At 42.9% G+C, this 15,278-nt stretch overlaps 1 protein-coding gene across 1 annotated transcript; it reads right to left on the bottom strand.

Annotated features, from left to right (window-relative positions):
* Window positions 1-2,902: 2,902 nt before the first annotated feature.
* On the bottom strand, window positions 2,903-11,913 carry galr2b (galanin receptor 2b). The gene is made up of 3 exons (XM_041207182.1): window positions 11,833-11,913; window positions 5,524-5,915; window positions 2,903-3,653 (listed from the first exon to the last, which is right to left on the bottom strand). Exons 2-3 carry the CDS (start codon window positions 5,889-5,891, stop codon window positions 2,903-2,905), a joined length of 1,119 nt encoding a protein of 372 aa, XP_041063116.1. The 5' UTR covers window positions 5,892-5,915; window positions 11,833-11,913.
* Window positions 11,914-15,278: the final 3,365 nt, after the last annotated feature.

The raw sequence follows: 15,278 nt of genomic DNA, 5'->3' as shown, positions 1-15,278 counted from the left end.
TCTCTGCAGTGGAACGGGTATGCGCCCTCAGCCACCAGTGAGCTGGCACCTGTTGTATCCTTGCCCCCTGCCACCCACCCACCACCCCCCCACCCCACCCCGCCATGTCTGCCTGGTGGCTAATTGTGCCCAGTATCTCACCACGTGCAGATCCAGCCTTCCCATGTCTTCGCTATGCTATACTGTATCAGTACCTGTGGAAAATCGAGTGATGCTGCGTCTTCTGCATTGCTGTCTTCTGCTGCCTGACCAGGTTGCGCTACCTGGGTATCTGAAAGGAAAAAGACACTAGGATAATGTTGTTTGCGGACAGCGGGGCTGAAGTAAAAGGTGTGTGAAGACACTAGAAATGAAAGGTGCACGATTACACTATCTGCAGTTGTAAATCCGGAGCATGTGTGAGCTGAGGGGATGTAAGAAAGAGGATTAGGTATGAAGATACCATCATCTCTGATCGTTTCAGAGCCACCTCTGGCTACAGCCTCAGCAATGACCATCCCAATAATTGCCAATGCCATTTTCTCCCTCGGATTAAAACATGCAAATAATCCCGATTCTCTCCAGTAAGCTCCTGCTGCCTCCAGTTGTGCACCACCTTGTCCTACAAGAGTGTGTAGTGAGTGTGGCTTAATCTGTTTGGTTGACATGCCTGTCGTGGTTGAATAGCTGGCAGTGTGTCTGAGCTGTGAGTGTGAGGATTTCAGCAGTGCTCAGTGAGTGAGGTTGTGTTGGAGCATATGAATGGCAGGTATGAGTCCTGATTGATGGGGATTGTTGGGGTATGTGAGTGAAGGTGCTGAACTGAGCAGTGTCGGATACTGTTGGTACAACTGGCAGGATATGACATTTGAAGATGCATTCACTTACCTTTACCAATTTGTGAGGTCATTGAACTTCTTGTGCCATTGCATCCAAATGTTCAGGGCTTATACCTCCTCAGCTATCTGCTCCCATTGCCTTGTCAGTCTGTCTGTCTGACCTCCCGCAGGCACCCCGTGGATACAGGGCACTTCTTTTCCTTTCCACCTCCTTTACAAAGGCATCCAGTGCACCATCCAAAAACCTAAGAACCTGAATTCTTTCCATGTTGTGCCATTCTTCAATATTTCTTAGGCCAGAGTGACTTCTGTGTGACTGCCACAGTCTGCTCCATTCAGCTCCAGCCTTTAAGAGCTGCAGGCTAGCTTTAAGCAGTGCATGCTAAGCGGTAATAGCCAGTCACAAATTAACCTCTCACTGATACATTGAACCTGCAGTGCAGTTGGTGCTGGCTGGATGCTGAAATCATTGAAATGAGACAGCAGCATGAAGTTGGTTTACTGCCTGCATCACAATCAATGGACACGGGTCACAATCCCCATGTCCGTTTTTGGGGGTGAATTTAGCCCCTGAATGTCCTGTTAGCCACTGAATAATTTGCTCCGGTTGAAAATAGCAGCAGGCTGAGGAGCATGAATAATTTTTAAAAAACAAATTAGACCAAGTGTCAGCACCCATGTGTCTTAGTTAAGAAATGGATGTGAGACGCGTGGAGCCAAAAGGAGAAAATAAAACAGGTTATTAAAATAGGGAGGGCGAAGGAGACTACTTGGAGTGGGCGTGCTGGGATCTTTTAAATGTCACAGTTCATCATTATCCAGATTTGTATAAGGTAGATTTGTGCTAAATGTTTTTTTATTTCCTAATGTTTTGTGCTTTTTCCACCCAACTGGAACAGTAGGTCAGTGACAGAAACCTAACAACGAGTGAGAGCAGTTAGCGGTGGAAAACTTAACCTTCAAAAATCAAGTCCGACCCTTCCAAAATGGACGGTAAGTTTGAACAGGGAAGTCCTGCCCTTTCCCTCTAGACCAACTCACCCACCACCCCCAGGTCTTTACCAACTCCTGCTCCCCATGCACATCGAGTCTAAAATTTGTGCGCTGGTTTACAAATTCTACATTGTGTATCTCTCCAATGCTCTCTCAGCCTGTTTCCCAGCCCGTAACTTCCATTCTGCCTCTTCCTCCACTGGTGGCAGGACCTTCCCATTCCTGGCCCCTGGAATTCTCTTTTAAAAGTCTTGCCCTTTGCTGCCACCATTGCCAATTTCTAAGAGTTTTTTTCCCCCCAAGCTTATCTTCAACCTAAGCCTTGGCTCAGTGGCAGCAATCTTGCCTCTGAGTCAGAGGGTGTGGGTTTGAACCCCAGTCCAGAGATGCAATCTAGGCTGACACTCCAGTGCAGTCACAGGGAGGTGCTGCCCTGTTGTAGATGCTGTCTTTCTGATGAGTTGTTAAACTCAGCCCACATCTGCCCTTTTCAGTGGCTCCGAAAGATCCTGTATGAAGAGCAGGTGATGTGCCTTGACCAACATTTATCCTTAACCTAAAACAGATAGCCTATTTGTTTATCTTGTTGCTGTTTGTGGGAGCTTGCTGTGCACAAATTAGTTGCTGCATTTCCCTACATTACAACAGAACACCCACTTCAAAAGTACTTCAATGGCTGTGAAGTAAAGGGATATCACAAAAGGTGCTTTATAAACGTGAGTTCTTCTTTCATTTGTGACTTTGTCTTCAATCAGCACCTCCCGAACTTTCTCCCAGTTTCTAACATGTAAAATTTCTAAGGTGCCTGGTGAGTTAAGGTTTTTCTTTTGGCGGTGACTTTTATAGGTGAAAATTCAGTAAAGTGCTCCCAATAATTAAATCGTTCATTACTTTAGTTTTTGTTTAGATAGAAGCCTACATTCACCCACAGCAAGAACTAACCTAGGGACTAAGTAATATATAGGTGTTTGTGTGTGTGTGTATACACATACATATATACATATATATATACATATATATACATACACACAAAGAAGAAAATTACACTGAATTCGTGGAGAGACTGGAAGCGAATTAGTTCTTTTGTGTTTTCAAGATGTCCGCTGGTACGGCATTGTGATGGTCATTGCTGTACCCTGAGGTTTAGAATGTTGCCTATCCCTCAGCTCACAGCCATGCTGTCTCTCATTTTCACCGTTCAGGTGTGTAACCTCTGTGGAGCCGCTAACCACATTCACTACGTGAACCACGTGCACCTTGTTCTTGCCCTTCTTGCTCAGCAAGCAGCTGAACACCTTCTTGAAGCCTTTCCGGAAGTGCTTGGAAACCAGGGCGTAGACGATGGGGTTGAGGCAGGAGTTGGTATAGGCCATGCAGTGGGACAGGAGCCTGAGGGCATAGGTGGCCTGATTGAAGGGGAAGTGGCCATAGTGGAAACACAAAATGAGCACATGGTGAGGGAGCCAGCAGAGGCAGAACAGCACAGTCACAATGATAATCATCTTCGTCACCTTCCTCTTGGATTTTTTGGACTCAGATATGTCCTCTATTGGGTCCACTGCTGTCCAGAGAAACTTGATCGTCCTGGCATAGGACAAGCTTATAACTGCAACCGGGACTATATATCCAAATATGAAAGTGGACGTGTCCATGATTTTCCTCTTTGGCTCCTGCCACGCTGGCATGCAGATGTAAAACCACTCGTATGGGATGAGGTCATAGTAGCTCAGGTAGGGCCCAGCAAAGACGATGGAGAGTCCCCATATCACCACCATGACTGTAATTGCGTTGCAGGGAGTCCGAAGCTCCCGTGATCGGAGAGGATATCGGATGGCCAGGTATCTAAATGATACAATAAAGATGTGAAGCTGATAAAATGCATAATTATTCGTCGCAAGAGTTTGCTCTATACACCAGTCCTCGATCATGATCGGAAAGTTGCACCCGATTCACGGGGGAATTCACAGAAGCAGCAAAACATTACCAGATGTGGAGGCCCACAATGGCCAGTGGGCCTATCAGGGTGCTAGAGGTGTGAACACATTAACTCTCAGTGCTGTGGGGAGTGTCTAAATCCTGCTTCAGTTCCATTTCTGAATGGCATTGGATGAGAGGTTGGCTGGAAGCTGTAGCCACTGTGAGAACGAAAATTAGCGGGGAGAGTCATACCTTGGGAGTGACTGCTGGAAATCAGTTTTCAAGAATGACCGTGCATTGTGTCGCTTTGCAGAAGTGTCAGATTAGATGGACGTAGGGGATAAAATTACAGAAAGAGAGATATACAAAACTGATAAAATATGATAATAGAGTGCCCTCAACCGACAATCTTACACTCAGCAAAGTTAATTAAACCATGTCATTGCTGAGTAGTTAATGAGACTTCAGTCTCAGGACCTGGAAAATTAATTTTAGCATCTGTCTCAAGGGAAAGAGGTATTGCACCCATCAGTTTATCTTCACAATAAGGTTACAGGAATCATCGAGTTGATTCAGCTCACAGGACATCTGCCCATACGCAATTTGTGAAAAGCGCAGGGATGTTTTAAAGTACTTCGACAAAGGGGCTCTTTTAAAAAAAAAGCAAGAGGCCAAAGTGTGAATTACTTTGACAAGTGAAATGAAGGATTTTGCATCGCAGGCTGCAAAACCGCTTAAGCTAGAAACAAAACAAAACCGGAAAATTTGAATACGCACAAGGTGGTCCCCGTGCAGAGAGCAAGCAAATGACTAGTTTGGGTGTGGAATGTTCAAAAGCAAATATGTCCCAAGCGTGGTGAACGGCAAGGAAAAGAAAACATTAAAAGCAAGCGTTTTGCCACTGACACACAATCACTCAAATAAAACAGTGCAGTTTAACCCTGTGGGGCACTGGATGTCATTTGGAACTTCACATGTTTGTTAATAGTCAAAAAATGATTTTTCTTCAAAAGCACTTGCTGTTCTCTCTGCAGATGCTGACTGGCCTGCTGTGGATTTCTGACAATTTTTAGCTTGTTTCCGATTTCCAGCATCTGCTGAAATATTTTGCTTTTTACATGTAAGTTGCAACTGATTTGATCTTTGTGATAATCAGCTCCATTGAGTCTAGACATGATTACTGTGCAGATAAGGGTTCCTGCAGCTGCAGGACTGAGACTGGATCCGAGAGAGAAATGTTGCAGGGGGGAAGTGAACCTATTTGTTTCTAGCCATTCCCCAACGGCATGTAAGAATTGCTGGGCAAAACTAGACCTCACTGAGTAAATGGTGTTGAAGTAGAGCATCAGCCATGATCTCATTGAATGGTGGAGCAGGCTCGAAGGGCTGAATGGCCTATCCCTGCTCTTATTTCTTACGTTCTTATGTTACTAACCGTCCACCATCTCAGTTTACCTGTGATCCAATTAGAGCCATTGCATAATCATTGAAATTCATCTCTCTCAATTATACACCAGCTCCTTTGGAGATCCAGCACAGAGGTGGTGGACCGAGTGGCCTCCTTCTGCGCTGTATTCATTAAGTGATCCTGAACAGACCCAGACATGAGATGAGGAAGCCCACCCCCCCACCTCATCCACCCCCCCTGCTCCAGTGGTGCAGAACTTTGGGAAACATATGCCCAGCAATCACCAATTTCCCTCTCAGGCATACTACACTTCCCACATTTCGTATGTCAAATAATGGAATACTGTACAGGAATTGTGTTGATTCCGTGAACCTTCACTTACTGTACCTGTCGACTGAAACGGCGGCCAGGGTGAAGCTGCTCGCATACATTGCCAGGTAAATGAAGAAATGGACAGCCTTGCACATGAAAGACCCAAAGACCCAGCCTTCCAGTGTGTAGATAGTGGCTTGAAACGGGACACAAAATATGATGAAGAAGAAATCGGCCACGCTCAGGTTGAGGATGAATAAGTTGGTTGTGTTGTGCCCCATCTGGCCATTTCTGAACAACACGGCGAGGACCAGGCTGTTCCCAACTGTCCCTAGCAGGAAGATTAGGGAGAATACAATGGGCACGATGACACTGGCCGGGTTCAGCTGATAGTTTTCAGAGGAATTCCAGTGCCCAGACATCATGCTGTCATCATCAGTCATATAGGCAGGTGTAGTGAGCAGGATCTGGAAGAAAAAGAGTTCGTATTAGGTAAATCAATGATCATTTGCCTCCCGTACACTAGCATCAATTATAATCACTCTGGCTCGTGGTTGGAATGAAGATATGGTGTAGGCTTCCCCATGCCCATTTCTCCCTTTTTCTGCCACTATACTCCTCAATTTTGTGCAGTGTAGCGAACCTTTAGAATCAAGATAAAAATCTCTTTTAAAACGTATTGAATAACTAAATATATTTAGCCAAAATTTGCTGTAGCAGTGCATCTAATAACATCTGCCATGAGCTAGACTTGCTCCATGCCCTTCAGTTAAAAATATCTTTATCCACTAGGATACTGAAAGTGCAAGTCGATAATGGTACATGGAGGGCATCAGGGATCTGACTGAATGGGACAATCACTAGGGTATCTCTTTAACCAGAAAGATAGAGGATTGAGAAAGAAATACAGACAGGATTGAAAAGGAGGGTGAGTTAAAAGGGGTGAATCTAATGTCAAATCAGGTATGGGAAGAGAAATAGAGAGGGAATGAAAGATTGGATTAAGAGAGAGAGAAAAAAAAGAGACACAAAGGAAAAGTAAAAAACAAATTAAACTTGGCATTCTTTAAATTGCCCCAAGAAACATAAAACTTGAAGGAATGAGATTCCACACTTATTGTAAAAGTTAATTCCCGTTGCCAGAGAGGTTAATAGATCACACCAGTAAAACGCTGCTCACACTTGCTATGACAAGATTTAATTTTCTATGGAGAGTTCGGTGGGAAAATACAGCAAGTTTTTTTAAAATGGAGAGGCTAATGGAAAGATGCCATTTTTACAAAAACTAATGAGTGAGTGGCACACCTGAGAGCATCTTTTGGACGACTGAAATTGCTGTGCCTTTTGCCCATAAAAAAAGGCACCATTAACCCTATTATTTTGACAGCAGCTTCTGGACCATTTTACCCAAATTTATAATTTGGCTACAAAAATATGTAATTTCCCCTTAGATTAATCACTATAAAAACCACCGCATTTCTGCTATTCTATGCTATCCTTGCCTCTGATTTCTCCTCAGCTAGCTCTTTGACTGGTTAGTCTCTCTCGGTATGTTGTAATCTGCATCCAATGTTAGCAGGTGCACAGCTCAGACTTGCCTACGTTGCCTGCAGCCCAGATCGTACAGAGCAGCAAGAGAGTCTTGAGTTGGATTCAAAGAACCATTGTCATTTTGTAAGCATTTATTTTTGGGCAGGGTTTATCCCCATTTCAGGCAGACGTTGCCTTCTTTGGCTACTCTTAATGCAGTGACCCACGTTTTTAATTAATCCTGGGACAGACAAAGCTGAAGTGTGGGTTTTCACAACTCCGCAGTGATCCAGGCATGGATAGAGGGCTGAGTGCCCATGGAGAGATGAGACTATCTATCCTTGACATCGAATCATGACACAGCACAGAAAGAGGACTTTTGGCCCATCATATCCGTGCCAGCTCTTTGGTGGAGGTATCCAGTAAGCCATTCTCCCCTGCCCTTTCCCTAAAGCACTGTAAATTTTCACCTTTCAAGTTTATATTTAATCCCTTTTAGAAAGTTACTATTGAATCTGCTTTCATCACCCTTTCAGGCAGTATTTGACTTGAGCATGGCTCTAAAGGGCCTGAACAAAACCAAGGTCAATAGGAGTCAATAGGAAAATCATCTAGTGACTGGAATCATACCCGACAGGAAGTTAGAAGGCCAGGATTGTCAGAGGTCAATCACTGCAGCCTCAAAACATGGGCTGTAGGAATTCCTCAGCATAGCATTTTCAGATGCACTATCAGTATCTCTCTCTCAGTCATAAGGTCAGGGGTAAAACTGTTTGCTGATGATTTTATTATGTTCAGCTTCAGTAACAACTCCTCTGATAATGAAGTAACCCATGCCAGCCTACATTAGGATCTAGATAACATCCACACTTGGACAGACAAGTAGCCAGTGACATCTGTGCCTGGTAATGATTAGCTCTGACATGAAATGGCCCAATCAATTTCCTGACTTTAAACACTGTTTCCCCACCCCCCCCCCCCGCCCCAAACATCCCCACGCCCCCAACCATTGCTGAATCCTAACCTCACACACCATGGGAGTACCAGCACCACAAGGACTGTTGTAGGCTTACCACTGCACACTCAGGATGTAAATAGGACTAGCAGGACAACTAGGAATGGAGTAGATATTAAACATGCCCTGAAAGGATAGCCCACATTCCACTAACAAATGAGAAAAATATTAAACTTTCAATATCATAAGATTCTTGTTGAAGATGAAACCAATAGCAGCAGATGAGCTAAGTGCCTTAATGACATCACACTCTTGCCATGGTGTATGATATACTCATCACCAAACCTGGCAAAGAGCCATTAAAGGCACATTGGCGGATGGCAATTCTCTCTAAAGGCATCATGAACAAACCTCAGAAAGCTGCACAAATCTGTTAAATGTTATTATCAAGTTTGGTTAGGGTACCTTGGTGACTGTGAGGTCTTGTGATGCAGTGGTAGTGTTCCTAACTCTAGACTAAAAGCTCTGGGTCCAAGACCCACCTCAGGATTTGATGGTCACGGAAGGTGCTTTCACAATGTGGCCAAACAGGTTGATTATCAGCCTGTAAATCTTTCTAACATGGCAGGCGGTAAGAGTGGAAGAGTTTCCTGGGCAGCCATACTGTAGAAGGCAATGGAAAACCACTGCAGTACTTTGCCAAGCATAATCATGGACCAATTTAATGAAGTCTATTGTTGCCAATGTCCTGTTAGGGCATGGTACCTGGAGGTGGATGTTGGTGAACAGTGGAGACCAGGAAACAGCAGCATGGGGAGTCTTGCACCAAAAATCCTACTCTGTCTTTTTTCTTAATCCTAGAAATTAGTTTGTCAATATAAACAGGCAAAGCAAATTCATATGACATTCTTCTCTGCTATTTTAACAGAGGCTTTGCCCATTTAAAATGAGCAGATTCATGCCAGTATTAAAACATTAGGCTGAAGAATGTCATGCAAATATGCTAAGTATTTTTATGTATGAATATTAACAAAAGTAACTTCAAGGTTTTATTCTTTCAGAGGCAAAGCTCTTTCCTCCTCCCAGTTCATCTCCACAGATCATGGTTCCATTGAATTGTAATTATGGAAATTGCCCAGAAGTACAATATTTAATTTTACTTCAAAACACACCCACCCACATAAACACACATGTGCACATATTCACATATACATACTTGAACGCATGCACACACACACACACAAGCACATACACACACCTACATACATGCACAAACATTCCCATGCATTGACATGCACAAACACAGATGCACATTTACAAGCAAAAGCATTCACACATATACACATATGCACACACAAATATACATGCACACATATGCACAATGTGCATGCACACATATCTATGCACATGCACATGTGTACACACACCTGCCGATGCCGATGCATGTACATATGCATACACATAAATGTACATACACACATCGTGCACACACACACACACACACACACACATATGCACACACATAAACACTGCGGGACGGGAGGAGGAACAACCTCAGGACTGGCCTGAAAGGAAAGAGGATTGTTTCCGCAGCCACCCCACCCCCACACCACCCCCCACCACCCACACAGCAGAACATTTAAGGTGCAGCAACCCACCCCCTTTCCGAGTTTCCCCCTCCTTTTTGTTTTTTCCAATCATTTATATAGATTTTTCTTTTCCCACCTACTTTAATTTATTGATTTTTGCTTTATTAAAAGAGTGTAAAAGACAGACATACAGTTACATTATAGGGTACAGAACACAGAAACATGACATTCAGTCTTTCCCAGTTACACTCAGCACCAGCTTCCTCCCACCCATGTCCATCTAACCCTATAAATGTCCATGTGCTGTTATTGGATTGATATTCTGTAGTGAATACCCCCTTGTTCTTTAGTGTTAAAGTTTAATTAGTTTACCTTGTGATATGAGCCACTGTTTCCTGAATTTCAGTAGGGGAGGTGGTGGTGTAATGGTAATCTTATGCATCTTGCCCTCCAGATGCTGAGGCTAAGGCACTGGGGAAATTGATTCAAATCCCACTGTCACAACTGATGGAATCTAACTTCGGTTCCTCAAAAAAAATCTGAACTGAATGATGGTCTCAGTAATAACGACCTTGAAATGGTCATTGTAAAAGCCCACCTTGTTTACTAATGTCCTTTAGGGAGTAAAATCAGCCATCTTTACCTGGTCTGGCCTACATGTGGCTCTGCATAGTTGAGTCTTCACTGCCCTCTCCAGTGGCTGAGCAAGCCATTCAGTTCAAGGCTAATTAGGGATGGGCAACAAATGCTGGCTTTGCCAGTGACACCCACGATCCCATGAGACAATAAAGAAAAAGGCCAGGGACATAAACTGCTCACGGCTGGAGTAAGAGCTGTTCTTTTTTAAATTGATCTTACCTTTGGGATTTGAAAGGGGGAGGAAAGCCTTGCATTTATTGCTGTAATGTCCTTCAGCAGCGCAGGCCATCTCCTAAGAACTTTTCAGCCAATTAAAAAGTTTACCATCGTGGCAAGGAAAGTATAGTGGGTTAGTAACAAAGGTGAGGACTGTTCCAAAGTAATTTTACCCATGAGGCATTGGGAAAGTCGGCAAACTAAACTCGCTGTGAATCACTGCCTCCCAGCGGCTGTAGCCGCACCACAATAACACGGAATCTTCATTTTAGAAAGATTTGGAGGAGCTTCTACAGGTGAGTGCCCAAAATGTGATGCCAGCATGATTTCAACTGGGGAATTGTCATGAAGCTATTAATGTATATAGTATCGGAGAATATTTTTCTTTTAAAATGGAGGTTTAGTCTGTGGGTGTGTTTTAATGGGATTAAAGCCAGCTAGTCTGGGTGCTTTGATGTGTACTAGGTTTGAGAAGTAGAGGTGCATTTGCATTTTGATGAATAGAGCATTCAAGAAGTGCGGTGAAATCTGGCACCCAGCTAGCAGAGACTAAGCAATGTTTATATTACTAATAAAATTGGTACTATGAAAGGGGTTTTATTGTTAGAAGAGGTGGAGTTCAAAGAGGCTGGTGATACAATGAGAATTTACATTCAATGGGATGGTGCTGGATATAACTGATAGCAGTTTTGTGTGAGCAGAGCAGAGGTGATGCAAGATCAAAGTAGTTGTAGGCCTCTAACTGTCTCCACAGGAACCAAAGTGAAAAGAACCTCATTTTGAATTTGTAAGGTGAAAATGCTTTGCCTGATGTCTGGTTAATTCTATGGGCTGCTGTTGCCTAAATGGAGATTAGTTTGGGAATTTGTTAAAAGTTATGATAACAGTAATTTGTAGCCATGTGTATATATTTAACTTGTGTAAATTAATAAAATGTTTAATTTAGTTTAATATGAAACCTCTGGAGAACTGGTGGCCTGATTCCTGAATTTAAAGTTGTATCTCAAACATAACCACTTAAAATTACAGGTTATGAGAGTTGTTTATAGTTCCCCTCTGGGATTTTTAAAAATAACTCAGCTGTACCAACCGCTGGGTCATAACAGGAATCTCACCACCACCACCCCACCATCGCCGACCCACACAACCTGACGGACACAGACAGAACCAGTCACCTGCAGGAACAGCCGGGCTCAGTTTTCACAGAGGTAGGCGGACACTCTGGTAGCCCTCTGATGATAATGGAGCATGTCTTGTGTGTGTGTGTGTGGCGGGGAGACATACTTAACAGCTAAAAGTAAAGCTCGGCCCTGGAGCTAGCATAGCCCCGATGGGCCAAAAGGCCAGATGTAGACAATCCCGCGTTCAGAAGGGCGAGGCATCTCAATAATTCAGAAATGAGGTGATTTATTTTTATGTTGCTCGTGTCACACCCGCCGCCTCTTGGTTACTCACATTAACATCAGAGGTCCCCAGGATTCCGCTCGGAACCCGGAAGGAGGTTTCGATAGAAAACAGCAAGTTACCGAGCCCCCACCGCCGCTAATCCTCTCTGTCCCCATTGTGAGAACAAAATAAAATGGGCAAAGGGAAGCGGGGGTGGGACTGGAAACCTCCCCCTTCCTCCCCCCTGCGCTGTGACCATCCAGCACACACTATATCATGAAGATTTGAAAACCAATCTGTCCTTTTTATTCATTTAGAAACTAGAGCACTGAGACCTTGTCTTTCCTTCTCCCAAGTAGCTCGAAATGGTGTCTGAATGTCTTCTCGTTGCAGGAGCCTGTTACTGTACTCAACAAACTTCTCGCTGCAGTAAATTGGCAGGGACTCTCCCTTAAGTGTTCATACCGGCAGGTTTTACCCACATCTTATTACTTGGAAGCCGTTATTTGAATGAGAACGTTGCTTGTTGCTGCTGACATTGTCAGAGAACCGCCAATGGTCTTTGTGTGACCTGCCCTGGGTGGGCAGATTAACCCCCTTACAGCATTTTGGTCACTGACGACTTTCTTGGATAACACGGAAAGTGGAATTGAAACCGAGTGACAAGTCGAGCTGCCGAATCAGCTTTCAGTGAAATATCTGGAATAAATATCGTTTTTAATTCATCGGCATTCAAACATTCCCCCACGATGTAATTTGTACACGGAGCCTGTTGGCCGGGATTTATACAGATGGGTGTGTTTAAGTGTGTGTGTATATATATATATATGTTTATGGGCATTCCAGTATACATTTATGTGTGTGTGTGTGTGTGTCCGCATACAGAGCTCTTGTAAATAGTCCCAGTGATCACAGAAACATTTTCAATACTGCCGTTAACCTGCTAGCTTTGATTAATTCGGGCACATCCGTAACTTTCACCCCTATACCTGCACTTTGTATTTAAAGATTTATTATTATTTATTTATTTATTATATAAATAATGTATTTATTATTCCTTGTCCATTTCAGTTTAATTCCTGGTTGTCACATCAGCAAACAGTAATGCTTTACCGAACAACACTACCACACCAAACACCACTAAATATACACCGAACACTACCACACCAAACACCACTAAATATACACCAAACACTACCACACCAAACACCACTAAATATACACCGAACACTACCACACCAAACACCACTAAATATACACCGAACACTACCACACCAAACACCACTAAATATACACCAAACACTACCACACCAAACACCACTAAATATACACCAAACAACACTACCACACCAAACACCACTAAATATACACCAAACACTACCACACCAAACACCACTAAATATACACTGAACAACACTACCACACCAAACACCACTAAATATACACCGAACAACACTACCACACCAAACACCACTAAATATACACCAAACACTACCACACCAAACACCACTAAATATACACCAAACACTACCACACCAAACACCACTAAATATACACCAAACACTACCACACCAAACACCACTAAATATACACCAAACACTTCCACACCAAACACCACTAAATATACACCAAACAACACTACCACACCAAACACCACTAAATATACACCGAACAACACTACCACACCAAACACCACTAAATATATACCAAACACTACCACACCAAACACCACTAAATATACACCCAACACTACCACACCAAACACCACTAAATATACACCAAACAACACCACCACACCAAACACCACTAAATATACACCAAACACTACCACACCAAACACTACTAAATATACACCAAACACTACCACACCAAACACCACTAAATATACACCAAACAACACTACCACACCAAACACCACTAAATATACACCGAACAACACTACCACACCAAACACCACTAAATATATACCAAACACTACCACACCAAACACCACTAAATATACACCCAACACTACCACACCAAACACCACTAAATATACACCAAACAACACCACCACACCAAACACCACTAAATATACACCAAACACTACCACACCAAACACCACTAAATATACACCAAACAACACTACCACACCAAACACCACTAAATATACACCGAACACTACCACACCAAACACCACTAAATATACACCAAACACTACCACACCAAACACCACTAAATATACACCAAACAACACTACCACACCAAACACCACTAAGTATACACCGAACAACACTACCACACCAACCACCACTAAATATATACCAAACACTACCACACCAAACACCACTAAATATACACCAAACACTACCACACCAAACACCACTAAATATACACCAAACAACACCACCACACCAAACACCACTAAATATACACCAAACACTACCACACCAAACACCACTAAATATACACCAAACAACACTACCACACCAAACACCACTAAATATACACCAAACAACACCACCACACCAAACACCACTCAATATACACCAAACACTACCACACCAAACACCACTAACTATACACCAAACAACACTACCACACCAAACACCACTAAATATACACCGAACACTACCACACCAAACACCACTAAATATACACCAAACACTACCACACCAAACACCACTAAATATACAGCAAACAACACTACCACACCAAACACCACTAAATATACACCAAACACTACCACACCAAACACCACTAAATATACACCAAACACTACCACACCAAACACCACTAAATATACACCAAACACTACCACACCAAACACCACTAAATATACACCAAACAACACCACCACACCAAACACCACTATATATACACCAAACACTACCACACCAAACACCACTAAATATACACCAAACAACACTACCACACCAAACACCACTAAATATACACCGAACACTACCACACCAAACACCACTAAATATACACCAAACACTACCACACCAAACACCACTAAATATACACCAAACAACACTACCACACCAAACAACACTAAATATACACCAAACACAACCACACCAAACACTACTAAATATACACCAAACACTACCACACCAAACACCACTAAATATACACCAAACACTACCACACCAAACACCACTAAATATACACCAAACACTACCACACCAAACACCACTAAATATATACCAAACACTACCACACCAAACACCACTAAATTACCGGCATTATAAGAATCTGCGATCACAACAATTCTATACATTTATAGTTCACACAGATTTACTATTTTCAATGGACATTACAACATGATCACATTACTAGATATGTTCGATACTATAAACCACACGTACCGATGCGTTTTAAATATAACTGGATATCTCGGGGTACTTTAGTTCAAGTTAAACAGAGAATTTCCGATCTGATTGTCCCATTCTTGCTGAATTCGGATGCGGGAGTCTGTGGCGTTCCTTCTCTTCCCTTCTTAAGATCCAGCTCCCAAAGTGCTGCTCAAA

The sequence above is a fragment of the Carcharodon carcharias genome, chromosome 15 (assembly GCF_017639515.1).
Source record: "Carcharodon carcharias isolate sCarCar2 chromosome 15, sCarCar2.pri, whole genome shotgun sequence".
Lineage (NCBI taxonomy): Eukaryota > Metazoa > Chordata > Chondrichthyes > Lamniformes > Lamnidae > Carcharodon > Carcharodon carcharias.
The sequence above is the reverse complement of the archived record's forward strand: the minus strand, read 5'-3'. Positions and strand labels throughout refer to the sequence as shown.

What these genes read in the sequence shown, in the direction of transcription:
- galr2b (XM_041207182.1), bottom strand. Translation starts at nt 5,891, where the DNA reads ATGACTGATGATGACAGCATGATGTCTGGGCACTGGAATTCCTCTGAA. An exon ending in GCCGCCGTTTCAGTCGACAG is followed by an intron (nt 3,654 to 5,523) that starts GTACAGTAAGTG and finishes TGTATCATTTAG; the next exon opens with ATACCTGGCCATCCGATATC.